This window comes from Salmo trutta, chromosome 32 (assembly GCF_901001165.1).
Source record: "Salmo trutta chromosome 32, fSalTru1.1, whole genome shotgun sequence".
Taxonomy (NCBI): Eukaryota; Metazoa; Chordata; class Actinopteri; order Salmoniformes; family Salmonidae; genus Salmo; species Salmo trutta.
In genome coordinates this window covers 43,824,005-43,850,916 of record NC_042988.1, presented here as the reverse complement: position 1 = coordinate 43,850,916, position 26,912 = coordinate 43,824,005, and the positions used below count along the sequence as shown (strand labels likewise).

General features: G+C 43.6%; 1 protein-coding gene across 1 annotated transcript; it reads right to left on the bottom strand.

Moving 5' to 3' along the window:
• Nucleotides 1-678: 678 nt before the first annotated feature.
• Nucleotides 679-25,391, bottom strand: LOC115171985 (calcium-regulated heat stable protein 1). Its single transcript, XM_029729226.1, has 4 exons — nt 25,151-25,391; nt 8,411-8,664; nt 2,878-3,000; nt 679-1,029 (listed from the first exon to the last, which is right to left on the bottom strand). The coding sequence occupies exons 2-4, from the start codon at nt 8,632-8,634 to the stop codon at nt 864-866; spliced, it is 513 nt and encodes a 170-aa protein (XP_029585086.1). The 5' UTR covers nt 8,635-8,664; nt 25,151-25,391; the 3' UTR covers nt 679-863.
• Nucleotides 25,392-26,912: the final 1,521 nt, after the last annotated feature.

Here is a 26,912-nt window from a genome sequence, read left to right as displayed (position 1 = left end):
GGTACTTGTAGTCAAACAGACAGGCCTGGATGAGATCTTTAAGGTCAGGGCCCTCCCCAAGGTACTTGTAGTCAAACAGACAGGCCTGGGTGAAATCTTTAAGGTCAGGGCCCTACGCTAGGCTTACAAAATCATTTTAGACCCAAGCCACCCCCTGTACCCGGACGTTGAACTACTCCCCTCTGGGTGCAGGTATAAGGCACCCCTCAGCAGGAAAAACAGAACTTGAGGTGTGATATCTCTCCTAAATAGCTTGGGCTAATGTTCCTATTGACCCAGTAAGACCAGCAGGCTAGTGTTTTTTTATTGTTATGTAACTGTTATGAAAGTTGCGTTGTCAATTTGTATTTAAATGCCCATCTGAACACCCACCTCCCATCTGAACACCCACCTCCCATCTGAAAACACCCACCTCCCATTCACAACAGAACCCTCTTATTCTGTTATATTCAACAGTCACACTCACAAATAGGCCGAGATTCAATCTGATCAGGTGTTGTCGACGATGCGGCTTTTAAAAGGCAATGTTACCATGTTTGTAGAGACTGCATTAACTCTACAACACTGCAGATGCTTGAAATGGCGCATCGGTCGGCAGGCACTATGGAATTGAATCCAATTGAACAGGAGATCTCAGTGATATTAATTCAAACCATGAATAGAAACTAGAGAACCATGTATTGTTGAAGTGATGCAGCTTTATTTGATTAACCTTCCCGTCTAATGATACATATCTTCCCCATTCAAATACCAACCTTTCCATTTCCTCCCACAACAAGCTTTAACCCATATGTCCCATCAGAAAAACTACAAAGGGGACCCTTTCCCTGTTGACATTTCTCCCCTCCAGAAACCTCCGGGACTCAGGGGGAGCTGAGCAGCGCCCCACCCCAGGTCTCGTGCTTCGATCCTGGGTTGAGGTGGGTGATGGTGACATCCACCGCCTGGACCTTCTGGTACTTGGGAGGGATGGAGCACACCTTATAGCTCACCTCATCTCCTTCCATTGGCACGTATTCCCCCTCGATACTGTAGAGGGAGGAGGGATGAGTGAGAGATGAGAATACATGCTCATCTTTATCAGTTTGCTCTTTTCCAACTGTCTTCTCTCCTAGAACCACATGTACACAACTTCCCAGACCACAAACATACACTGAGTGTACAAAACATTATGAACACCTGTTCTTTCCATGACAGACTGACCAGGTGAATCCAGGTGAAAGCTATGATCTCTTATTGATGTCACTTGTTAAATCCACTTCAATTAGTATAGATGAAGGGGAGGAGACAGGGTAAAGAAGTGTTTTTAAACCTTGCGACAATTGAGACATGGATTGTGTATGTGTGCCATTCAAAAGGCACATATAAAAAAATAAGAAAATAAAAATCTGTTGTTCTGCCCCTGAACAAGGCAGTTACCCCACTGTTCCCCAGTAGGCCGTCATTGTAAATAATAATTTGTTCTTAACTGACTTGCCTAGTTAAATAAAGGTTCAATTAAAAATAAACATTTTTGAAAAAAATGGTGAATGGGCAAGAAAATATTTTAGTGCCTTGAACAAAGGGGGGGTGCAACTCAATATTAGGAAGGTGTCCATAATGTTTTGTACACTCAGTGACTCGTAAATAACCATCTCCCGCCCTCACTTCGTCCAATCAGATCATGGCTCTCTGTTCCTACTCCCCTCCTCCAAGCAGCAACTCAAGAGGGAGCCACCAACACAGAGAACAGTGAGGAGCTGGACAGAGGCAGACTCAATGCTGCAGGAATGTTTTGAGAATACTGACTGGAATGTGTTTAAAGACTCATCCATCAACATTGAGGAATATACATCGTCAGTCACAGACTTCATTAGGAAATGTGTTGATGATGATGTACCTACAAAATAACAATCCGGACATAACCCAACCAAAAACATTGGATGAACGGAGAAATCCCTGCCATGCTGAGAGCCCATACTGCAGCATTCAATGTCAACAGAACCAACCCCGATGACCTATCCCAACGCGACTCGTACAAGGCCAGCAGGTACAAGCTGTACAAGGCCAGCAGGTATGATTAACAGAAGTCCCAGAAGTACCACAGCTATCATAGAGACCATCAGACACAATAACTGCATGCACAAGTCTAAAAGAGTGCCCCAGCTGAAACTGTGCCAGACAAAGCTGCAATGCGACCCTCCTCTGTTGGGACAAAAACAAATGATTCAGAACCAAGTCCAAAACCAGACCCAGAAACTGAATCCACTGAGCCGGAGACAAACAACTTTTCTTGTTATTTACCACGAACCCCAGAGATTCAGTATGAACTCAGAGACCGACTATGGGAAACCAGCGTGGAGCTCCACTTGTTCTCTCGACTCCGCTACGACCAGCCAATGACCCTGATAGGCCAATACTCTGATCCCCTGGCACCGCCTCCACTACCATAGAGAAGGATGATTGGGAGATGGGGAGGATGTATATCACATTGAAAATAATAGAAATCCTTCAGATGTATGAACTTGAACCAACTGCTGGGAGGCACCGACTGCAGTAGCCGGCGGCGGCAGAGTGTGAGCATTTTGAACTTGCTACCTTGAGGTTCAGGACGGGAGGCTACATTCCATCGTGCTTGGGGACTAAAAGTAACGGCTGTACCAATCGCTCTGTACTTCTGATACGGTCGACCACTCGAATAGCCTGCTTTTGAAGGAGAGAGACTCTCCTCTCTAAAGACGGGCAGTAGGACCTCAGGGACCAATGACGCCACGATAAAAGGTGAAAGGACACACAGTGAACTGCAGACCGTACCCCTCGTCACCGTCCTCGTCACTGGGTCAGTGGGAGCTGCTGTTATTTTATAATGTGTGTTGAGGCTGTGATCCACAAACTCACTCTGAGACGTGGACAAAGATGTCGCTGCCTCCGTCGGCTGGTGTGATGAAGCCGTGTCCTTTAGTCCGAGAGAAACACTTACATACGCCGCTGAACGACGGACCCTCCGCTGCACGCTCCGCCCTACACACACACACACAATAAAAAGGCAGGCAACATTTAAAAAAAGGAACAATGACAAGCTTGCAACACTCATCTAATTATTCAGTATGAATAAGATTTGATATATTTTGTTTCCATTCTTCATTGTAACCACAACAACGTCACAAATAATTGAACACAAACAATATGAGCAGATTAGTCTTCAATAAAGAAATGTTTTGACCAAGTTAATTAGAAAGAATGTTGGTACTTATTTATTTTGATCCAAAGCTTTATGCTGACAAATATAGATTTTGCTGTAAATAGCCTACTAAATAGGCCAAACCTAAATGAATATTAAATTGCCTAAATAAACTAGTACATTTCATTAATTAAATAAATGAACTAGCTCAGGTCAATCTTTTTCCCCTCCCTATCCTCACTGTACTTTCATTCAGTTTCTTCTTCTCACCAGTAAAGAAGGACTCCGTGTTTCAGAAACTCACTTTCTATAGAGGGGCTGTCACTCTCACACTGTGGTAAATAAAGACAGTTTGTTATTTAGAAATTGTTTATTTCTGGTTTTTAGAGGGAGAGAAACCAAAAGGCCACCGTGTCTGTTTTTCTAAAATCATCAGTCCACATGTCAAGTGTAATTGAGCCATTGTATTGACCCACGTTCTCTCTCTCAACTCTGGGACCGACCCGCCAGCTAAATGTTGTTTTGCCTGATGCAGGACTCTAGCGCCAGAGGAGAGAGACTTGCGGACTGAAACATTCCCACCTCCATTCATTTACAAAAGGATAGTGTAAATAGCTGAGCTTGGTGTGAAAAATCCCCCAATTTGTGCCACAGTTTAGACGAGAGATATATCAGCGTTCTAACTCCCCCTTGTGATAGTGTGGTGCAATGACAGAAGTTGAGGCATAAAGATCACAACGTTTAATTGAGGGACCACTTTAGTGTTACGATACGGCGCACAGCGTTACGATACGGCGCACAGCGTTACGATACGCCGCACAGCGTTACGATGCGCCGCACAGCGTTACGATGCGCCGCACAGCGTTACGATGCGCCGCACAGCGTTACGATGCGCCGCACAGCGTTACGATGCGCCGCACAGCGTTACGATGCGCCGCACAGCGTTACGATGCGCCGCACACTGTTACGATGCGCCGCACACTGTTACGATGCGCCGCACACTGTTACGATGCGCCGCACAGTGTTACGATGCGCTGCACAGCGTTACGATATGGGGTGGGGGGTAGTGTTGGCAAACAGTTAGTCAACACATTGCCACTGCCAGGATACACTTCCACACTCCATCCCCCAGGTGGCAGCACCAACCGGGTCTAGGTGCTGAGCTAAGCCTTGATAAGCACATCAGGTGTTGCCAATTAAGGTGAATATCAGTCGGTGTCCCAGCTGGAAAAACCGTGAGGCTGGAGGTTTACTTTGGTGGCCTTGGGGCCTTTGGTTTGGTTTAGAGGCTTTAGTTTGGGCCTTTGGTATGTTTCCTTTTTGTACATTTTAATGTTTCCTCACCATCTGAACCAATAATAATCCTCTTGGACTGGCCGACCACGAGGTCAAGAGAGACAGAGATGGTCCTGGACTAAGGCAAGGTGTCTCCTGGGTAAATGCACTCAACAGCTGGTCACATAAGCTTACTTCTCATATTAATGCACACATCCAATCAGATTACAGACCATGTAACTAGGACCCCTAGACATAATGAGTCAGGTTACAGACCATGTAGCTAGGACCCTAGACATAATGAGTCAGGTTACAGACCATGTAGCTAGGACTAGGACCCCTAGACATAATGAGTCAGGTTATAGACCATGTAGCTAGGGCTCCTGGACATAATGAGTCAGGTTACAGACCATGTAGCTAGGACTCCTAGACATAATGAGTCAGGTTACAGACCATGTAGCTAGGACTAGGACCCCTAGACATAATGAGTCAGGTTACAGACCATGTAGCTAGGACCCCTAGACATAATGAGTCAGGTGACAGACCATGTAGCTAGGACTCCTAGACATAATGAGTCAGGTTACAGACCATGTAGCTAGGACTCCTAGACATAATGAGTCAGGTTACAGACCATGTAGCTTGGACTCCTAGACATAATGAGTCAGGTTACAGACCATGTAGCTAGGACCCCTAGACATAATGAGTCAGGTTACAGACCATGTAACTAGGACTCCTAGACATAATGAGTCAGGTTATAGACCATGTAGCTAGGACCCCTAGACATAATGAGTCAGGTTACAGACCATGTAACTAGGACTCCTAGACATAATGAGTCAGGTTATAGACCATGTAGCTAGGACCCCTAGACATAATGAGTCAGGTTATAGACCATGTAGCTAGGACCCCTAGACATAATGAGTCAGGTTATAGACCATGTAGCTAGGACCCTAGACATAATGAGTCACGTTATAGACCATGTAGCTAGGACTAGGACCCCTAGACATAATGAGTCAGGTTACAGACCATGTAGCTAGGACCCCTAGACATAATGAGTCAGGTTACAGACCATGTAGCTAGGACCCCTAGACATAATGAGTCAGGTTACAGACCATGTAGCTAGGACCCCTAGACATAATGAGTCAGGTTACAGACCATGTAGCTAGGACCCTAGACATAATGAGTCAGGTTACAGACCATGTAGCTAGGACTCCTAGACATAATGAGTCAGGTTACAGACCATGTAGCTAGGACCCTAGACATAATGAGTCAGGTTACAGACCATGTAGCTAGGACCCTAGACATAATGAGTCAGGTTACAGACCATGTAGCTTGGACTCCTAGACATAATGAGTCAGGTTACAGACCATGTAGCTAGGACCCCTAGACATAATGAGTCAGGTTACAGACCATGTAACTAGGACTCCTAGACATAATGAGTCAGGTTATAGACCATGTAGCTAGGACCCCTAGACATAATGAGTCAGGTTACAGACCATGTAACTAGGACTCCTAGACATAATGAGTCAGGTTATAGACCATGTAGCTAGGACCCCTAGACATAATGAGTCAGGTTATAGACCATGTAGCTAGGACCCCTAGACATAATGAGTCAGGTTATAGACCATGTAGCTAGGACCCCTAGACATAATGAGTCACGTTATAGACCATGTAGCTAGGACCCCTAGACATAATGAGTCAGGTTACAGACCATGTAGCTAGGACCCCTAGACATAATGAGTCAGGTTACAGACCATGTAGCTAGGACCCCTAGACATAATGAGTCAGGTTACAGACCATGTAGCTAGGACCCCTAGACATAATGAGTCAGGTTACAGACCATGTAGCTAGGACCCCTAGACATAATGAGTCAGGTTACAGACCATGTAGCTAGGACCCCTAGACATAATGAGTCAGGTTATAGACCATGTAGCTAGGACCCCTAGACATAATGAGTCACGTTATAGACCATGTAGCTAGGACTAGGACCCCTAGACATAATGAGTCAGGTTACAGACCATGTAGCTAGGACCCCTAGACATAATGAGTCAGGTTACAGACCATGTAGCTAGGACCCCTAGACATAATGAGTCAGGTTACAGACCATGTAGCTAGGACCCCTAGACATAATGAGTCAGGTTACAGACCATGTAGCTAGGACCCCTAGACATAATGAGTCAGGTTACAGACCATGTAGCTAGGACCCCTAGACATAATGAGTCAGGTTACAGACCATGTAGCTAGGACCCCTAGACATAATGAGTCAGGTTACAGACCATGTAGCTAGGACCCCTAGACATAATGAGTCAGGTTACAGACCATGTAGCTAGGACCCCTAGACATAATGAGTTAGGTTACAGACCATGTAGCTAGGACCCCTAGACATAATGAGTCAGGTTACAGACCATGTAGCTAGGACCCCTAGACATAATGAGTCAGGTTACAGACCATGTAGCTAGGACCCCTAGACATAATGAGTCAGGTTACAGACCATGTAGCTAGGACCCCTAGACATAATGAGTCAGGTTACAGACCATGTAGCTAGGACCCCTAGACATAATGAGTCAGGTTACAGACCATGTAACTAGGACCCCTAGACATAATGAGTCAGGTTACAGACCATGTAGCTAGGACCCCTAGACATAATGAGTCAGGTTACAGACCATGTAGCTAGGACCCTAGACATAATGAGTCAGGTTACAGACCATGTAGCTAGGACTCCTAGACATAATGAGTCAGGTTACAGACCATGTAGCTAGGACCCTAGACATAATGAGTCAGGTTACAGACCATGTAGCTAGGACCCTAGACATAATGAGTCAGGTTACAGACCATGTAGCTAGGACCCCTAGACATAATGAGTCAGGTTACAGACCATGTAGCTAGGACCCCTAGACATAATGACTCAGGTTACAGACCATGTAGCTAGGACCCTAGACATAATGAGTCAGGTTACAGACCATGTAGCTAGGACCCCTAGACATAATGAGTCAGGTTACAGACCATGTAGCTAGGACTCCTAGACATAATGAGTCAGGTTACAGACCATGTAGCTAGGACTCCTAGACATAATGAGTCAGGTTACAGACCATGTAGCTAGGACTCCTAGACATAATGAGTCAGGTTACAGACCATGTAGCTAGGACCCCTAGACATAATGAGTCAGGTTACAGACCATGTAGCTAGGACTAGGACTCCTAGACATAATGAGTCAGGTTATAGACCATGTAGCTAGGACCCCTAGACATAATGAGTCAGGTTACAGACCATGTAGCTAGGACTAGGACTCCTAGACATAATGAGTCAGGTTATAGACCATGTAACTAGGACTCCTAGACATAATGAGTCAGGTTACAGACCATGTAGCTAGGACTCCTAGACATAATGAGTCAGGTTACAGACCATGTAGCTAGGACTCCTAGACATAATGAGTCAGGTTACAGACCATGTAGCTAGGACTCCTAGACATAATGAGTCAGGTTACAGACCATGTAGCTAGGACTCCTAGACATAATGAGTCAGGTTACAGACCATGTAGCTAGGACCCCTAGACATAATGAGTCAGGTTACAGACCATGTAGCTAGGACTAGGACTCCTAGACATAATGAGTCAGGTTATAGACCATGTAGCTAGGACCCCTAGACATAATGAGTCAGGTTACAGACCATGTAGCTAGGACTAGGACTCCTAGACATAATGAGTCAGGTTATAGACCATGTAACTAGGACTCCTAGACATAATGAGTCAGGTTACAGACCATGTAGCTAGGACTCCTAGACATAATGAGTCAGGTTACAGACCATGTAGCTAGGACTCCTAGACATAATGAGTCAGGTTACAGACCATGTAGCTAGGACCCCTAGACATAATGAGTTAAGCAGTTTCATAACTATTGAATTATAACACTAACTGGGTGTGTGTGTGTGTGTGTGTGTGTGTGTGTGTGTGTGTGTGTGTGTGTGTGTGTGTGTACTCACGCGGAGCAGGTCCTAGTACGTCTGGTTGGCAGGGGGCTGGGTATGAGGTAACCTCTCATGGGGGAGGGGGAACGGTCTCGGTGCCGGGAGGCTGGCGGGCACAAGGACCCAGGGGACACTGGGGAGACTGGGAAGACCGGGGAGCCAGGGGACCTGGAGGTCAGGGGAGGGGTCGTAGAGCATGGGGATACTGACCCCTGGATGGGCTTGGTTTCAGAAGACATTGTGGGAGGAAGGGCAGTCGTGACAACAACCTAGAGTAGACAGACGGACAGAAAGAGGCAGACAGGAGAGGAGAGAAAGGGAGGAAAACCCCATTTTAGTTGTTATACTAATAGACCTGATAATAACATCACAGTTCCAAATGACCCTCTAAACAGTTTACAATAGACAGGAGAGGTGGATGTCGTAACTACAGAGAATACTAAGAGATAAGAGGGAGGGAGGGGTGGATCATTTTTGTCCTTCCCTCCTAACTCTTCCTCTTGGCCCATCCATCTCTTTCACTTCCTGTTCCACTGTCTCGGAAATGTATTTGGTCTGTCACTTCTTCCCTAGCCTGGGTACCAGTCTGTTTGTGCCATTATGCCACTGTTAGACATGACAAGAAGTATTAGCATGATGCACAAACAGAACTGGGACGTGACCAGGCTATTTCCACTCTACTATGATGGATCAGTAGATCTGGGACCAGGCTATTTCCATTCTACTATGATAGATCAGTAGATCTGGGACCAGGCTATTTCCACTCTACTATGATGGATCAGTAGATCTGGGACCAGGCTATTTCCATTCTACTATGATAGATCAGTAGATCTGGGACCAGGCTATTTCCACTCTACTATGATGGATCAGTAGATCTGGGACCAGGCTATTTCCACTCTACTATGATGGATCAGTAGATCTGGGACCAGGCTATTTCCACTCTACTATGATGGATCAGTAGATCTGGGACCAGGCTATTTCCACTCTACTATGATGGATCAGTAGATCTGGAACCAGGCTATTTCCACTCTACTATGATGGATCAGTAGATCTGGGACCAGGCTATTTCCACTCTACTATGATGGATCAGTAGATCTGGGACCAGGCTATTTCCACTCTACTATGATGGATCAGTAGATCTGGGACCAGGCTATTTCCACTCTACTATGATGGATCAGTAGATCTGGGACCAGGCTATTTCCACTCTACTAGACTCACACTGAAAACTGTCCATCAGCTACATAGGCACAAGCCTGACTGCAGACACACAAACACACCCACTCCAAACCCTGGCCGTCCAATCAGTGTCCTCCTAGGACATTAAGAATCCTCTTCACCATGGCAACACCAATCAAAGAGCTGCCAGGTTCTAGCCCATGGGGCCTGTTCAGGAGGGTTTAACATTACAGAGCATTCAGATAGAAATGTGTAGAACACATTTTATATATACAGTTGAAGTCGGAAGTTTACATACACTTAGGTTGGAGTCAATAAAACTTGTTTTTCAACCCCATCACAAATTTCTTGTTAACAAACTATAGTTTTGGCAAGTCAGTTAGGACATCTACTTTGTGCATGACACAAGTCATTTTTCCAACAATAGTTTACAGACAGATTATTTCACTTATAATTCACTGTATCACAATTCCAGTTGGACATAAGTTTACACTAAGTTGACTGACTTTAAACAGCTTGGAAAATTGCAGAAAATGTCATGGCTTTAGAAGCTTCTGATAGGCAAATTGACATAATTTGAGTCAATTGGAGGTGTACCTGTGGATGTATTTCAAGGTCTACCTTCAAACTCAGTGCCTCTTTGCTTGACATCATGGGAAAATCAAAAGAAATCAGCCAAGACATCAGAAAACAATTCTAGACCTCCACAAGTCTGGTTCATCCTTGGGAGCAATTTCCAAATGCCTGAAGGTACCACATTCATCTGTACAAACAATAGTACGCAAGTATAAACACCATGGGACCACGCAGCCGTCATACCGCTCAGGAAGGAGACGCGTTCTGTCTCCTAGAGATGAACGTACTTTGGTGCGAAAAGTGCAAATCAATCCGAGAACAAAACGCAAAAGACCTTATGAAGATGCTGGAGGAAACAGGTACAAAAGTATCTATATCCACAGTAAAACGAGTCCTATATCGACATAACCGAAAGGCCGCTCAATAAGGAAGAAGCCACTGCTCCAAAACCGCCATAAAAAAGCCAGACTACGGTTTGCAACTGCACATGGGGACAAAGATCATACTTTTTGGATTAGTGTCCTCTGGTCTGATGAATCCAAAATAGAACTGTTTGGCCATAATGACCATAGTTATGTTTGTAGGAAAAAGGGGGAGGCTTGCAAGCCGAAGAACACCAACCCAACCGTGAAGCACGGGGGTGGCAGCATCATGTTGTGGGGGTGCTTTGCTGCAGGAGGGACTGGTGCACTTCACAAAATAGATGAGGCAAGAAAATTATGTGGATATATTGAAGCAACATCTCAAGACATCAGTCAGGAAGTTAAAGCTTGGTCGCAAATGGGTCTTCCAAATGGACAATGACCCCAAGGATACTTCCAAAGTTGTGGGAAAATGGCTTAAGGACAACAAAGTCAAGGTATTGGCAGTGGCCATCACAAAGCCCTGACCTCAATCCTGTAGAACATTTGTGGGCAAAACTGAAAAAGCGTGTGCGAGCAGGGAGGCCTACAAACCTGACTCAGTTAAACCAGCTCTGTCAGGAGGAATGGGCCAAAATTCACCCAACTTATTGTGGGAAGCTTGTGGAAGGCCATCTGAAACGTTTGACCCAAGTTAAACAATTTAAAGGCAATGCTACCAAATACAAATTGAGTGTGTAAACTTCTGACCCACTAGGAATGTGATGAAAAAAATAAAAGCTGAAATAAATAATTCCCTCTACTATTATTCTGACATTTCACATTCTTAAAATAAAAGTGGTGATCCTAACTGACCTAAGACAGGGAATTTTTACTAGGATTGAATGTCAGGAATTGTGAAATACTGAGTTTAAATGTATTTGGCTAAGGTGTATGTGAACTTCCAACTCCAACTGTAGGTCATTCAGCAAACGCTTTTATCCAAAGCAACATGCGTGCCAACATTTACCATATGGGTGGTCCCTGGAATTGAACCCACTATCCTGGTGTTGCAAGAGTCATACTCTACCAACCGAGCTATGCTCTACCAAATTCTACCGGAATTTAAAATTCATTCAATTCAGATTTTGTGTCACTGGCCTACACACAATACCCGATCATGTTAAAGTTAAATGTTTTTAGAAATGTTTACAAATTAATTAAAAATGTTTTGAGTCAATAAGTATTCAACCCATTTGTTATGGCAAGCCTAAAGTTAAGGAGTAAAAATGTCCTTAACAAGTCACATAATAAGTTGCATGGAGTCACTGTGTGCAATAACAGTGTTTAATGACCACATCTCTGTACCCCACACATACATTTATCTGTAAGGTCCCTCAGTCGAGCAGAGAATTTCAAACACAGATTCAACCACAAAGACCATGGAGGTTTTCCAATGCCTCGTAAAGAAGGGCACCTATTGGTCGATGGGTAAAAAAAACAAACAGACATTGAACATCCCTTTGAGCATGGTGAAGTTATTAATTACACTTTGGATGGTGTATCAATACACCCAGTCACTACAACTCAGTTGCCAGAGAGGAAGGAAACCCGTCAGTGATTTCACCATGAAGCCAACGGTGATATTAAAACAGTATGGAAAATAAATAAACTTTATGTCCTGAAAAGAAAGCGTCGTTTGGGGCAAATCCAACACATCACTGAGTACCACTCTTCATATTTTCATGCATGGTGGTGGTGGCATAATGTTATGGGTATGCTTGTCATCAGCAAGGACTAGGGAGTCTTTTAGGACAAAAATGAACAGTTTAGAGGCAAAATCCTAGAAGAAATCCTGGTTCAGTCTGCTTTCCACCAGACACTGGGGAAAATTCACTTGCTCAAGAGCAAGCAGTAAAGCTTCATGTGACACCAATGTTGCTTTGTAGCCTCTACAGATGAAGCACTATGGAGTCTTAAAGGAGGCCTGTGTAAGGCCAAAAAGGCATATATATGCTAACTTTGCTTAATTATTTCTCCATTATGCTTTTAGATACAAATACCAAATATGTCAACAATCTTTCCGCCAAAGGACTATTCTTTGGTTTACGTTTCCTGAAAACCCCCAAACTATTTTTTGGGGACTAGGTTTTTTGAGGAATCACTTATGTAGTGCACTACTTTTGACCAGGGCCAATACGGAAGAGGGTGCTATAGGGTTCCCTCCATACGGAATAGGGTGCTATAGGGTTCCCTCCACAGGGAACAGGGTGCTATAGGGTTCCCTCCACAGGGAAGAGGGTGCTGTAGGGTTCCCTCCACAGGGAAGAGGGTGCTGTAGGGTTCCCTCCACAGGGAAGAGGGTGCTATAGGGTTCCCTCCATAGGGAATACTGTACCATTTTGGATACATTCCCTGTATAAACTGACCCTCCTCCTCTGGCTGCAATTGAGATAGTTCCATTGTGTCCATCTGGTTGACATGTGTGGCTATTTTACACACACACACACACACACACACACACACACACACACACGTTTCAGTAGCGATCAGACCCATGGAATATTCCACCAGAGACCAATGCTGATCTCTACATCTCTGTGTGTGTGGCCTATATTTTTTTTTTTTAATAACCTCCATCAATATTACCGGTCAGACAGGTTTAGCAGTACTGCTACCATAACATACATAAATACACCATCACGGTGATTATCATCACTGTCCCTTCCCTCATGTCTGTATAGGATCAGACACAGTTAAACCTCTTGGAGTTGATTATCATCATCACTGTCCCTTCCCTCATGTCTGTATAGGATCAGACACAGTTAAACCTCTTGGAGTTGACACTATGTAGTGTGTCCACAATGGAAACAAGACAACACGTTGAGTTATCCTCCATGATTCTAGATGCAGTGTTTCCACTTGAGTAGCTGAATTATAGTCCTGTACCAGTGAATCACTGTTTAATAGTGTAGACACTAACCAGCAGGACACTACAGCTGAATTATAGTCTGTACCAGTGAATCACTGTTTAATAGTGTGGACACTAACCAGCAGGACACTACAGCTGAATTATAGTCCTGTACCAGTGAATCACTGTTTAATAGTGTGGACACTGACCAGCAGGACACTACAGCTGAATTATAGTCCTGTACCAGTGAATCACTGTTTAATAGTGTGGACACTGACCAGCAGGACACTACATCTCAGTTGTTTTACAGCTTGATTTTTTTCATTTGATTTATTTCACCTTTATTTAACCAGGTAGGCCAGTTGAGAACAAGTTCTCATTTACAACTGCAACCTGGCCAAGATAAAGCAAAGCAGTGTGACACAAACAACACAGAGTTACACATAAACAAACGTACAGTCAATAACACTGTACGTTATTGACTGCACGTTTGTAGAAAATCTGAATACAGAAAATATATATATATACAGTGTGCAAATGAAGTAAGAAGGTAAGGCAATAAATAGGCCATAGTAGCGTAGTAATTACAATTTAGCAATTAACACTGGAGTGAGATGTGCAGATGATGATGTGCAAGTAGAAATACTAGTGTGCAAAAGAGCAGAAAAAAAAAATATATATATATATATGAGGATGAGGTAGGTAATTGGTTGGATGGGCTATTTACATGATGATGAAGCTGCTGAAACGTTGGTGACCTTCAAAGAGAGAATGTTCCTATTTTCTTCACAGTAACTGGCTGGGGCAAAACACAGCAACAGGTTGATATAACGGAGGAGATTCAGCTGGTTCTAGTAGTGAACACAACAGGTTGATATAACGGAGGAGATTCAGCTGGTTCTAGTAGTGAACACAACAGGTTGATATAACGGAGGAGATTCAGCTGGTTCTAGTAGTGAACACAACAGGTTGATATAACGGAGGAGATTCAGCTGGTTCTAGTAGTGAACACAACAGGTTGACATAACGGAGGAGATTCAGCTGGTTCTAGTAGTGAACACATCAACAGGTTGACATAACGGAGGAGATTCAGCTGGTTCTAGTAGTGAACACAACAGGTTGACATAACGGAGGAGATTCAGCTGGTTCTAGTAGTGAACACATCAACAGGTTGACATAACGGAGGAGATTCAGCTGGTTCTAGTAGTGAACACATCAACAGGTTGACATAACGGAGGAGATTCAGCTGGTTCTAGTAGTGAACACATCAACAGGTTGACATAACGGAGGAGATTCAGCTGGTTCTAGTAGTGAACACATCAACAGGTTGACATAACGGAGGAGATTCAGCTGGTTCTAGTAGTGAACACAACAACAGGTTGACATAACGGAGGAGATTCAGCTGGTTCTAGTAGTGAACACAACAACAGGTTGACATTACGGAGGAGATTCAGCTGGTTCTAGTAGTGAACACATCAACAGGTTGACATAACGGAGGAGATTCAGCTGGTTCTAGTAGTGAACACAACAGGTTGACATAACGGAGGAGATTCAGCTGGTTCTAGTAGTGAACACATCAACAGGTTGACATAACGGAGGAGATTCAGCTGGTTCTAGTAGTGAACACAACAACAGGTTGACATAACGGAGGAGATTCAGCTGGTTCTAGTAGTGAACACAACAACAGGTTGACATAACGGAGGAGATTCAGCTGGTTCTAGTAGTGAACACAACAGGTTGACATAACGGAGGAGATTCAGCTGGTTCTAGTAGTGAACACATCAACAGGTTGACATAACGGAGGAGATTCAGCTGGTTCTAGTAGTGAACACATCAACAGGTTGACATAACGGAGGAGATTCAGCTGGTTCTAGTAGTGAACACATCAACAGGTTGACATAACGGAGGAGATTCAGCTGGTTCTAGTAGTGAACACAACAACAGGTTGACATTACGGAGGAGATTCAGCTGGTTCTAGTAGTGAACACATCAACAGGTTGACATAACGGAGGAGATTCAGCTGGTTCTAGTAGTGAACACAACAGGTTGACATAACGGAGGAGATTCAGCTGGTTCTAGTAGTGAACACATCAACAGGTTGACATAACGGAGGAGATTCAGCTGGTTCTAGTAGTGAACACAACAACAGGTTGACATAACGGAGGAGATTCAGCTGGTTCTAGTAGTGAACACAACAACAGGTTGACATAACGGAGGAGATTCAGCTGGTTCTAGTAGTGAACACATCAACAGGTTGACATAACGGAGGAGATTCAGCTGGTTCTAGTAGTGAACACAACAACAGGTTGATATAACGGAGGAGATTCAGCTGGTTCTAGTAGTGAACACAACAACAGGTTGACATAACGGAGGAGATTCAGCTGGTTCTAGTAGTGAACACATCAACAGGTTGACATAACGGAGGAGATTCAGCTGGTTCTAGTAGTGAACACTGAATCCTTCCTGTTCTTTCTGGTCTGTGTTTGTCCTATCAGCTGTCTCAGTCTCACGTCAGAATTAGACGTTCAGCCATGTTTCTCAAACGTAACATTTACAAGTTGTTCAAAACATCACATTTTGTGTTTATGGTGAAGTTTAGGCATTAACTCTGAATAGTTAAGGATAGGCTTAAAACACACACACACACACACACACACAACATGGGTAGAGACACAGCTACTCCCCCCTCCCCTTCTCTTTCTCCCCACCCCTATCCTTCCTTCCATGAACAGGACTGGGCGCTTCCTGGAAAACACAAATCAGGAAGTGCCCAAGTCTCTTCTTGCCCAGTCACCGGAGATTAAATACCTAAACTAAACTGAGAAATGTCCTTCTGTTCTATTTAGTTCTACTCTTCCTGCAAAGGGTGAAGCAAGGAGCAGCAGAAGATGTACAGCAGTAGTCAGACTGAGACTGCCATCTAGGACCTCTATAACAGGCCGTGTCAGAGGAAGGTCCCAAAAATTGTCCAAGACTTCAGCAACCCAAGTCATAGATTGTTCTCTCTGCTACAGCAAAGCAAGTGGTACGGATGCACCAAGTCTGGAACCAACAGGACCCTGAACAGCTTCTACCCCCCAAGCAATAAGGCTGCTAAATAGTTAACCAAGCCATAAGACTGGTAAATAGTTAGTTAAATAGTTAACCAAGCTGGCTGCTAAATAGTTAGTTAAATATTTAACCAAGCCATAAGGCTGCTAAATAGTTAGTTAAATACACTGCTCAAAAAAATATAGGGAACACTAAAATAACATCCTAGATCTGAATGAATTAAATAATCTTATTAAATACTTTTTTCTTTACATAGTTGAATGTGCTGACAACAAAATCACACAAAAATAAATCAATGGAAATCCAATGTATCAACCCATGGAGGTCTGGATTTGGAGTCACACTCAAAATTAAAGTGGAAAACCACACTACAGGCTGGTCCAACTTTGACGTAATGTCATTAAAACAAGTCAAAATGAGGCTCAGTAGTGTGTGTGGCCTCCACGTGCCTGTATGACCTCCCTACAACGCCTGGGCATGCTCCTGATGAGGTGGCGGATGGTCTCCTGAGGGATCTCCTCCCAGACCTGGACTAAAGCATCTGCCAACTCCTGGACAGTCTGTGGTGCAACGTGGCGTTGGTGGATGGAGCGAGACATGATGTCCCAGATGTGCTCAATTGGATTCAGGTCTGGGGAACGGGCGGGCCAGTCCATAGCATCAATGCCTTCCTCTTGCAGGAACTGCTGACACTCCAGCCACATGAGGTCTAGCATTGTCTTGCATTAGGAGGAACCCAGGGCCAACCGCACCAGCATATGGTCTCACAAGGGGTCTGAGGATCTCCTCTCGGTACCTACTGGCAGTCAGGCTACCTCTAGCGAGCACATGGAGGGCTGTGCGGCCCCCCAAAGAAATGCCACCACACACCATAACTGACCCACCGCCAAACCGGTCATGCTGGAGGATGTTGCAGGCAGCAGAACGTTCTCCACAGCGTCTCCAGACGGTCACATGTGCTCAGTATGAACCTGCTTTCATCTGTGAAGAGCACAGGGCGCCAGTGGCGAATTTGCCAATCCTGGTGTTCTCTGGCAAATGCCAAACGTCCTGCACGGTGTTGGGCTGTAAGCACAACCCCCACCTGTGGACGTTGGGCCCTCATACCACCCTCATGGAGTCTGTTTCTGACCGTTTGAGGAGGTCATTTTGCAGGGCTCTGGCAGTGCTTCTCCTGCTCCTCCTTGCACAAAGGCGGAGGTAGCGGTCCTGCTGCTGGGTTGTTGCCCTCCTACGGCCTCCTCCACGTCTCCTGATGTACTGGCCTGTCTCCTGGTAGCGCCTCCATGCTCTGGACACTACACTGACAGACACAGCAAACCTTCTTGCCACAGCTCGCATTGATGTGCCATCCTGGATGAGCTGCACTACCTGAGCCACTTGTGTGGGTTGTAGACTCCGTCTCATGCTACCACTAGAGTGAAAGCACCGCCAGCATTCAAAAGTGACCAAAACATCAGCCAGGAAGCATAGGAACTGAGAAGTGGTCTGTGGTCCCCACCTGCAGAACCACTCCTTTATTGGGGGTGTCTTGCCAATTGCCTATAATTTCCACCTGTTGTCTATTCCATTTGCACAACAGCATGTGAAATGTATTGTCAATCAGTGTTGCTTCCTAAGTGGACAGTTTGATTTCACAGAAGTGTGATTGACTTGGAGTTACATTGTGTTGTTTAAGTGTTCCCTTAATTTTTTTGAGCAGTATATTTAACCATAAGGATGCCATATCCCGTTCAAAGGCACTTAAATCTTTTGTCTTGTCCTCTGAATAGCACACATACACAATCCATGTCTCAATTGTCTCAAGACTTAAAAACACTTATTTAACCTGCCTCCTCCCCTTCATCTATACTGATTGAAGTGGATTTAACAAGTCACATCAATAAGGGATCATATCTTTCACCTGGATTCACCTGGTCAGTCTATGTCATGTATAACACCTGGTCAGTCTATGTCATGTATGTCATGCATAACACCTGGTCAATCTATGTCATGTATAACACCTATGTTATACATAGGTCAGCCTATGTCATGTATATCATGTATAACACCTGGTCAGTCTATGTCATGTATAACACCTGGTTAGCCTATGTCATGTATGACATGTATAACACCTGGTCAGTCTTTGTCATGTATGTCATGAATAACACCTCGTCAGTCTATGTCATGTATGTTATGTATAACACCTGGTTAGCCTATGTCATGTATGACATGTATAACACCTGGTCAGTCTATGTCATGTACGTCATGAATAACACCTTGTCAGTCTATGCCATGTTAATTTTTTTGAGCAGTGTATTTAACCATAAGGAATAGTAAATAGTTAGTCTGGGTAGATAGTTGGTATTGACCCTTTTTGCACTGCACTTCTATACTCATCACATACGCTGCTGCTACTGTTGATTATCAATCCTGTTGCCTAGTCACTGTATTCCTAGTTACAGAGCCTTCAAGAAATGATTCACACCCCTTGACTTTCCCCACATGTTTGTGTGTTACAGCCTGAATTCAAAATGGATTCCATTTGAGACGTGTCACTGACCTACACTTAATACCCCATAATGAGAAAGTTAAATATCGTTTTTAGAAATGTTAACAAATTAATAAGCATAAATGTCTTGAGTCAATAAGTATTCAACACCGCTGTTATGGAAACGCCTAAATAAGTTCAGGAGTAAAAATGTGCTTAACAAGTCACATAATAAGTTACAAGGACTCACTCTGTGTGCAATAATAGTGTTTAACATAATCTTTGAATCACCACCTCATCTCTGTACCCCACATATACAATTATCTGTAAGGTCCTTCAGTCGAGTAGTGAATTTCAAACACAGATTCAACCACAAAGACCAGGGAGGTTTTCCACTGCCATGCAAAAAAAAAGACATTAAAAACCCCTTTGAACATGGTGAAGTTATTAATTACACTTTGGATGGTGTATCAATACACCCAGTCACTACAAAGATACAGGCGTCCTTCCTAACTCAGTTGCCGGCGAGGAAGGAAACCACTCAGGGATTTCACCATGAGGCCAATGGTGACTTTAAAGCAGTTACAGAGTTTATTGGCTGTGATAGGAGAAATCTGAGGATGGATCAACAACATCGTAGTTACTCCACAATACTAGCCTAAGTGACAGAGTGAAAAAAAGTTAGCCTGTTCAGAGTACAAATATTTCAAAACATGCATCCTGTTTACAACAAGGTACTAAAGTAAAACTGCAAATAATGTGGCAAAGAACTGTACTTAATGTCCTGAATACAAAGTGTTATGTTTGGGGCAAATCCAATACAACACATCCCTGAGTACCACTTCATATTTTGAGAACAAAAATAAACTGAACAGAGTTAAGCACAGGCATAATCCTAGAGGAAAACCTGCTTCAGTCTGCTTTCTCCAGAGAGATGGGAGATGAATTCACCTTTCAGCAGGACAGTAACCTAAGACACAAGGCCAAATATACACTGGAGTTGCTTACCAAGATGATATTGAATGTTCCTGAGGTGCCTAGTTACAGTTTTGACTTAAAATCGGTTTGAAAATGTATGAGCAAGACTTGAAAATGGCTGTCTAGCAATGATCAACAACCAACTTGACAGAGCTTGAAGATTTGTTTTTAGAATAATGTGCAAACATTGTACAATCCAGGTGTGCAAAGCTCTTAGAGAATTAACCAGATAGACTCACAGCTGTAATCACTACCAAAGGTAATTCTAACACGCATTGACTCAGGGGTCAGTGCATGTACCTCCATTACCTCGTACCCCTGCACATTGACTCAGTACTGGTACCCCATGTATATAGCCAAGTTATCATTGACTCAGTACTGGTACCCCATGTATAAAGCCAAGTTATCATGGACTGTGTACTGGTACCCCGTGTATATAGCCTAGTTATCATTGACTCGGTACTGATAGCCCGTGTATTTATTCCTCATGTTTTTTTCTCTCTGAATTGTTGGAAAGGGCCCATAAGCATTTCACTGCTAGACTACACCTGTTGTTTACCAAGCATGTGAAAAATTACATTTGATTTATAGCATGGAGGGAGAGACACAGAAATATTGTGGGTTACAATGCTGTGGGTCAGACTGATCTGAGCTAGCGGCTAATAGCTAACAATGCTAATGCTAACAGTTTCATAACACCCTTGTGGGTCAGACTGATCTGCTAGCGGCTAATAGCTAACAATGCTAACAGTTTCATAACACCCTTGTGGGTCAGACTGATCTGAGCTAGCGGCTAATAGCTAACAATGCTAATGCTAACAGTTTCATAACACCCTTGTGGGTCAGACTGATCTGAGCTAGCGGCTAATAGCTAACAATGCTAATGCTAACAGTTTCATAACACCCTTGTGGGTCAGACTGATCTGAGCTAGCGGCTAATAGCTAACAATGCTAATGCTAACAGTTTCATAACACCCTTGTGGGTCAGACTGATCTGCTAGCGGCTAATAGCTAATTAGTGATGCACCAATATGACATTTTTGGCCGATATCTGATATTTTCCTTGCCAAAAAAAACTATACCGATATAAAAATATTTAGAGGCCTTTTAAGCATTCTAGTCCAGTTAAATACTTAACACACACACATGGATGCAGCGGTCTAAAGCACTGCATCTCAGTGCAAGAGGCATCACTACAGTCCCTGGTTAGAATCCAGGCTGTATCACATCCGGCCGTGATTGGGAGTCCCATAGGGCGGCGCACAATTGGCTCAGCGTCGTCCGGGCTGTCATTGTAAATAAGAATTTGTTCTTAACTGACTTGCCTAGTTAAATAAAGGTTACACACACAGACCAAAAAGTGCCCCCATTACTGTGTAACTCCGGTAGGGCAACATCGGAAAAATTGTGTACTTGGTAGTGTGTACCGGTGCTCGACCAGTCGGCGAAAGCCAACATCACCCACGACAGAGAACGGTTGATTATCAAGGGCAATGAATACCATTATCTTGGCTTTAATGGATTTCACCTTCGAGTTGTCTCACTTGTTGACTGCTCGATCCACAAAGCAGACATCTTCGTTATATAGGCATGCATGTCAGCTTTTATTTATTTTACCTTTATTTAACTAGGCAAGTCAGCTAAGAACAAATTCTTATTTTCAATGACAGCCTAGGAACAGTGGGTTAACTGCCTTGTTCAGGGGCAGAACGACAGATTTTTACCTTGTCAGCTCGGGGATTCGATCTAGCAACCTTTCGGTTTCTAGTCCAACGCTCTAACCACTACGCTACCTGACACCCCAGCTTTGACATCGGTTTTGCACATCGGGGCGTTAAACTAGACATTGGGCCGATACCGATGTTGGCATTTTTAGCTAATATCGTCCGATACCGATATATCATGCATCTCTATAGATAATAGTTTCATAACACCATCGTCAGGCTGACAGGAGCTAGAGGCTAACGGCTAATGTGTCTATGTCTTTGTGTCTATTCAACAACAGAGAGGGTAACAGGTGTGTCCATGTCTTTGTGCCTCTTCAACAACAGAGAAGGTAACAGCTAATGTGTCCATGTCTGTGTCTGTTTAACAACAGAGAGGCTAACAGGTGTGTCCATGTCTTTGTGTCTATTCAACAACAGAGAGGCTAACAGGTGTGTCCATGTCTTTGTGTCTATTCAACAACAGAGAGGGTAACAGCTAATGTGTCTATGTCTGTTCAACAACACAGCGGGAGTTTGGAGGGAAGTAGCCAACTCACAGTGCTCTCTAAGAAAACACAGAAAAGACACACTAACACTCAGACTGTCTGACTTCATGTCTCTCTGTCTGCCCCCCCATCCGTCCACATTGTAACTCAATACCTTTAGTAACACAACCCTTCTACTCTGTCAAGATCCTTCTAAACATTATGGTTCCTGATATCACATTCACAAAAAGCTGAAATGTTTTGATAATACAACACACACACACACACACACACACACACACACACACAGTGAGTGAGCAGTCATAATACTGTACAAAGGCAAGGTTCCCAGGACTGTGTCCTAAATGGCAGCCGATTCTCTATGTTTTACACTACTTGACCAGGGCCCATAAGGCTCCAGTCCCAAGTAGGGCACTATGGAGGGATTAGGGTGCCATTTAGGGCACAAAACAGAACTGTACACATTTACCCGGAGAAACAGAGGATTTACTGTACAGCATTTCTATGACGCTTAGAACTTCCCCCACACACACATCTACTTCCCCATCCCCAGACCTCGGAGTGGTAGAGACATCTACTTCCCCTTTCCCAGACCTTGGAGTGGTAGAGACACATCTACTTCCCCATTCCCAGACCTTGGAGTGGTAGAGACACATCTACTTCCCCTTTCCCAGACCTTGGAGTGGTAGAGACACATCTACTTCCCCTTTCCCAGACCTTGGAGTGGTAGAGACACATCTACTTCCTCATTCCCAGACCTTGGAGTGGTAGAGACACATCTACTTCCCCATTCCCAGACCTCAGTGGTAGAGACCACCTTAACCTTATACCTCACTGTAACTTTTACTCCCTCCCCTCTCCATCTATTATCTTTCTCCTCCCCCATATCTCTTCCTCATTCTACCTTTCCTCCCCCTCTACTTCTATTATGTAGTTATGTCCTCCCCCCTACTTCTATTATGTAGTTATGTCCTCCCCCCTACTTCTATTATGTAGTTATGTCCTCCCCCTCTACTTCTATTATGTAGTTATGTCCTCCCCCTCTACTTCTATTATGTAGTTATGTCCTCCCCCTCTACTTCTATTATGTAGTTATGTCCCCCCCTCTACTTCTATTATGTAGTTATTTCCTCCCCCTCTACTTCTATTATGTAGTTATGTCCTCCCCCTCTACTTCTATTATGTAGTTATTTCCTCCCCCTCTACTTCTATTATGTAGTTATGTCCTCCCCCTCTACTTCTATTATGTAGTTATGTCCTCCCCCTCTACTTCTATTATGTAGTTATGTCCTCCCCCTCTACTTCTATTATGTAGTTATTTCCTCCCCCTCTACTTCTATTATGTAGTTATTTCCTCCCCCCCTACTTCTATTATGTAGTTATTTCCTCCCCCCCTACTTCTATTATGTAGTTATTTCCTCCCCCTCTACTTCTATTATGTAGTTATGTCCTCCCCCTCTACTTCTATTATGTAGTTATTTCCTCCCCCTCTACTTCTATTATGTAGTTATTTCCTCCCCCTCTACTTCTATTATGTAGTTATGTCCTCCCCCTCTACTTCTATTATGTAGTTATTTCCTCCCCCTCTACTTCTATTATGTAGTTATGTCCTCCCCCTCTACTTCTATTATGTAGTTATTTCCTCCCCCTCTACTTCTATTATGTAGTTATTTCCTCTCTCACACCTCCTATTATCCTCCCCCTCTGTCTCTCCCCTCCTACTATCCTCCCCTCCTACTTTCGTCTTATTGCCCACTAGGGACCATTAGCACAGAGCACTAGTCTACAGAACACTAGCCTTCTAGAACCATTCATATTGACAGCAGAACACTAGTCTACAGAACACTAGCCTTCTAGAACCATTCATATTGACAATAGAACACTAGCCTTCTAGAACCATTCATATTGACAGCAGAACACTAGTCTACAGAACACTAGCCTTCTAGAACCATTCATATTGACAGCAGAACACTAGTCTACAGAACACTAGCCTTCTAGAATCATTCATATTGACAGCAGAACACTAGTCTACAGAACACTAGCCTTCTAGAACCATTCATATTGACAGCAGAACACTAGCCTTCTAGAACACTAGCCTTCTAGAACCATTCATATTGACAGCAGAACACTAGCCTTCTAGAACACTAGCCTTCTAGAACCATTCATATTGACAGCAGAACACTAGCCTTCTAGAACACTAGCCTTCTAGAACCATTCATATTGACAGCAGAACACTAGCCTTCTAGAACACTAGCCTTCTAGAACCATTCATATTGACAGAATAAAACTGGGATTTCCACCAGTCAGGACATTTTGGAGTATTGTGTTTGTTAGGGCACGTTAGTGTTTTGTTTGTTAGGGCACGTTAGTGTTTTGTTTGTTAGGGCACGTTAGTGTTTTGTTTGTTAGGGCACGTTAGTGTTTTGTTTGTTAGGGCACGTTAGTGTTTTGTTTGTTAGGGCACGTTAGTGTTTTGTTTGTTAGGGCACGTTAGTGTTTTGTTTGTTAGGGCACGTTAGTGTTTTGTTTGTTAGGACACGTTAGTGTTTTGTTTGTTAGGACACGTTAGTGTTTTGTTTGTTAGGGCACGTTAGTGTTTTGTTTGTTAGGACACGTTAGTGTTTTGTTTGTTAGGACACGTTAGTGTTTTGTTTGTTAGGACATCCACCAACACGCACGCAACCCCCCCATTCGCCCCCCAAAACTCCCCCGCCCCCACGCAACCCACTCCCGCCCTAATTTACAACTACACATATTTAAATAAAAAAAATTAGCTTCACTTCGTTTTGAATCCCAATCAGTTAATCAATCATTAATGGGTATGATTTAGACTTAATTATGAAAAATCTATGTAAAATAGCCAACTACAGTTATTTTGATTGTATCGAGCGACTGCACTGATTTTCATCAATAATGTAGGCTAACAGCGTAACTGTTTCTAAATGCTGTACGATAGAAATGCTGTACGCATTATATGAATGGCATTAATGAATCAATCATGTTTGCGCAAGGCTTTGACGTGAAGCGCGTCACCACTCACCTTTTCTGAACTTTTCCGTGGAGGAAACAAAAACACTTTCCTTTTGAGGTCGAGTAGCAGGTAATGGATAAAACTAACTCCCTACAGTCTGAGATTGGAATCAGTCAATTCGTAACCTTTTCTCACAACAAAACACTTATCTGGGAGAATAGATGGGACATGTGGAGTCCACGACAGCAGTGTTTCTCCGTTCGTTTCCGTGCGAGTCCCGATGGGCGGGACCCACTAGCTTCCATCTACCGATGACGTCATCGCGGAGTGGACTACTCATTACCGTAACTCCCCGAAGAGATCTGAATCTAAACCCCCCACAACGGAGATACATGGCTTCAGTTGAACTCGATATTGATCGTCCAGCTCTCCATGCGGCACGTTAGGACGCCAAAATATTGTCTCCAAGTGCAAAAGTCAACCTTTACCTTACGCAACATGAGCCGAGAGTAAAGGATTGACTTTACCAACAGATCTAGGAACAGATTACCAGGCCATTGGTCGAGTTCCTGTCTCACTACATTACAGACACATGCCAGATTTTACGTCTGGATTTTTTTATTTATTTTACCTTTATTTAACTAGGCAAGTCAGTTAAGAACAAATTCTTATTTACAATGACAGCCTATACTGGTCAAACCCTCACCAGGACTGACTTTGGGAAACCCTGCTTTAAACTACCATTAGGGTAACAGTTTGCCCATTCCCCTAATCTTTTTATTTAATTGACTTGCCTAGTTAAATACAAATATTAGGTAAATGGGCAAACTGTTACCCTGCGGGCTTCAAGTGGGTGGTATTCACTAGGAACCAAACAGAAGCCAACAGGCCAAAACAGGGAGGGACTAACCTGTGCACACCGTAGTACAAATGTCTCGCAACGACAAGGAGTTTTTATTGGACAAATTCACAGAGGTCACTCCCTGTTCCATCCCGTTTGCTTCCGTTTTTGGGAAGTGGGAATCCTGGTAATTACTAGTGGGGGAACTCGTCTATCATCCTGAACACCCACTTCCCCCACATACTGACCTCTGACATCACCCACTAAGGAAATAATCTTCATAACATTGTTAAATGTAACAAGACATTATTTATAAAAAAAAGGCAATCTAATATGAATATGGTTTGTGAACTCTAGAATTTGTTTGCAAGCATGATATCTGTACAAAACACTCTAACATGCCCTAACAAACGAAACACTAACGTGTCCTAACAAACAAAACACTGAGACATGCCCTAACAAACAAAACACTTCAACATGCCCTAACAAACAAAACACTCAATCAAGGGACCCCACAGCGTGACATTGTAAATTCATTTATTTTTATCTGAGCTGTTGGTACAAACATTTAACATTGGTGTGTGTGTGTGTGTGTGTGTGTGTGTGTGTGTGAGAGAGAGAGAATGTATGTCTGTTGATAATATGTGATGATTATAAACCAGAGGAACAGGAGCTGTGAAGACATGTTCTGAAATCAACACAAGTAAGGAACAGCCCTGGTACTGGATGTATGAAATCAAAAACTAAACCAGATGCAGGAAACAGAACACGGTTGTATTCAATCTAAACCAGATGCAGGAAACAGGACACGGTTGTATTCAATCTAAACCAGATGCAGGAAACAGGACACGGTTGTATTCAATCTAAACCAGACGCAGGAAACAGGACACGGTTGTATTCAATCTAAACCAGATGCAGGAAACAGGACACGGTTGTATTCAAACTAAACCAGATGCAGGAAACAGGACACGGTTGTATTCATTAGGCACC

What these genes read in the sequence shown, in the direction of transcription:
- LOC115171985 (XM_029729226.1), bottom strand. Translation starts at nt 8,634, where the DNA reads ATGTCTTCTGAAACCAAGCCCATCCAGGGGTCAGTATCCCCATGCTCT. An exon ending in CGTACTAGGACCTGCTCCGC is followed by an intron (nt 3,001 to 8,410) that starts GTGAGTACACAC and finishes GTGTGTGTGTAG; the next exon opens with GGCGGAGCGTGCAGCGGAGG. An exon ending in ATCTTTGTCCACGTCTCAGA is followed by an intron (nt 1,030 to 2,877) that starts GTGAGTTTGTGG and finishes CTCCCTCTACAG; the next exon opens with TATCGAGGGGGAATACGTGC.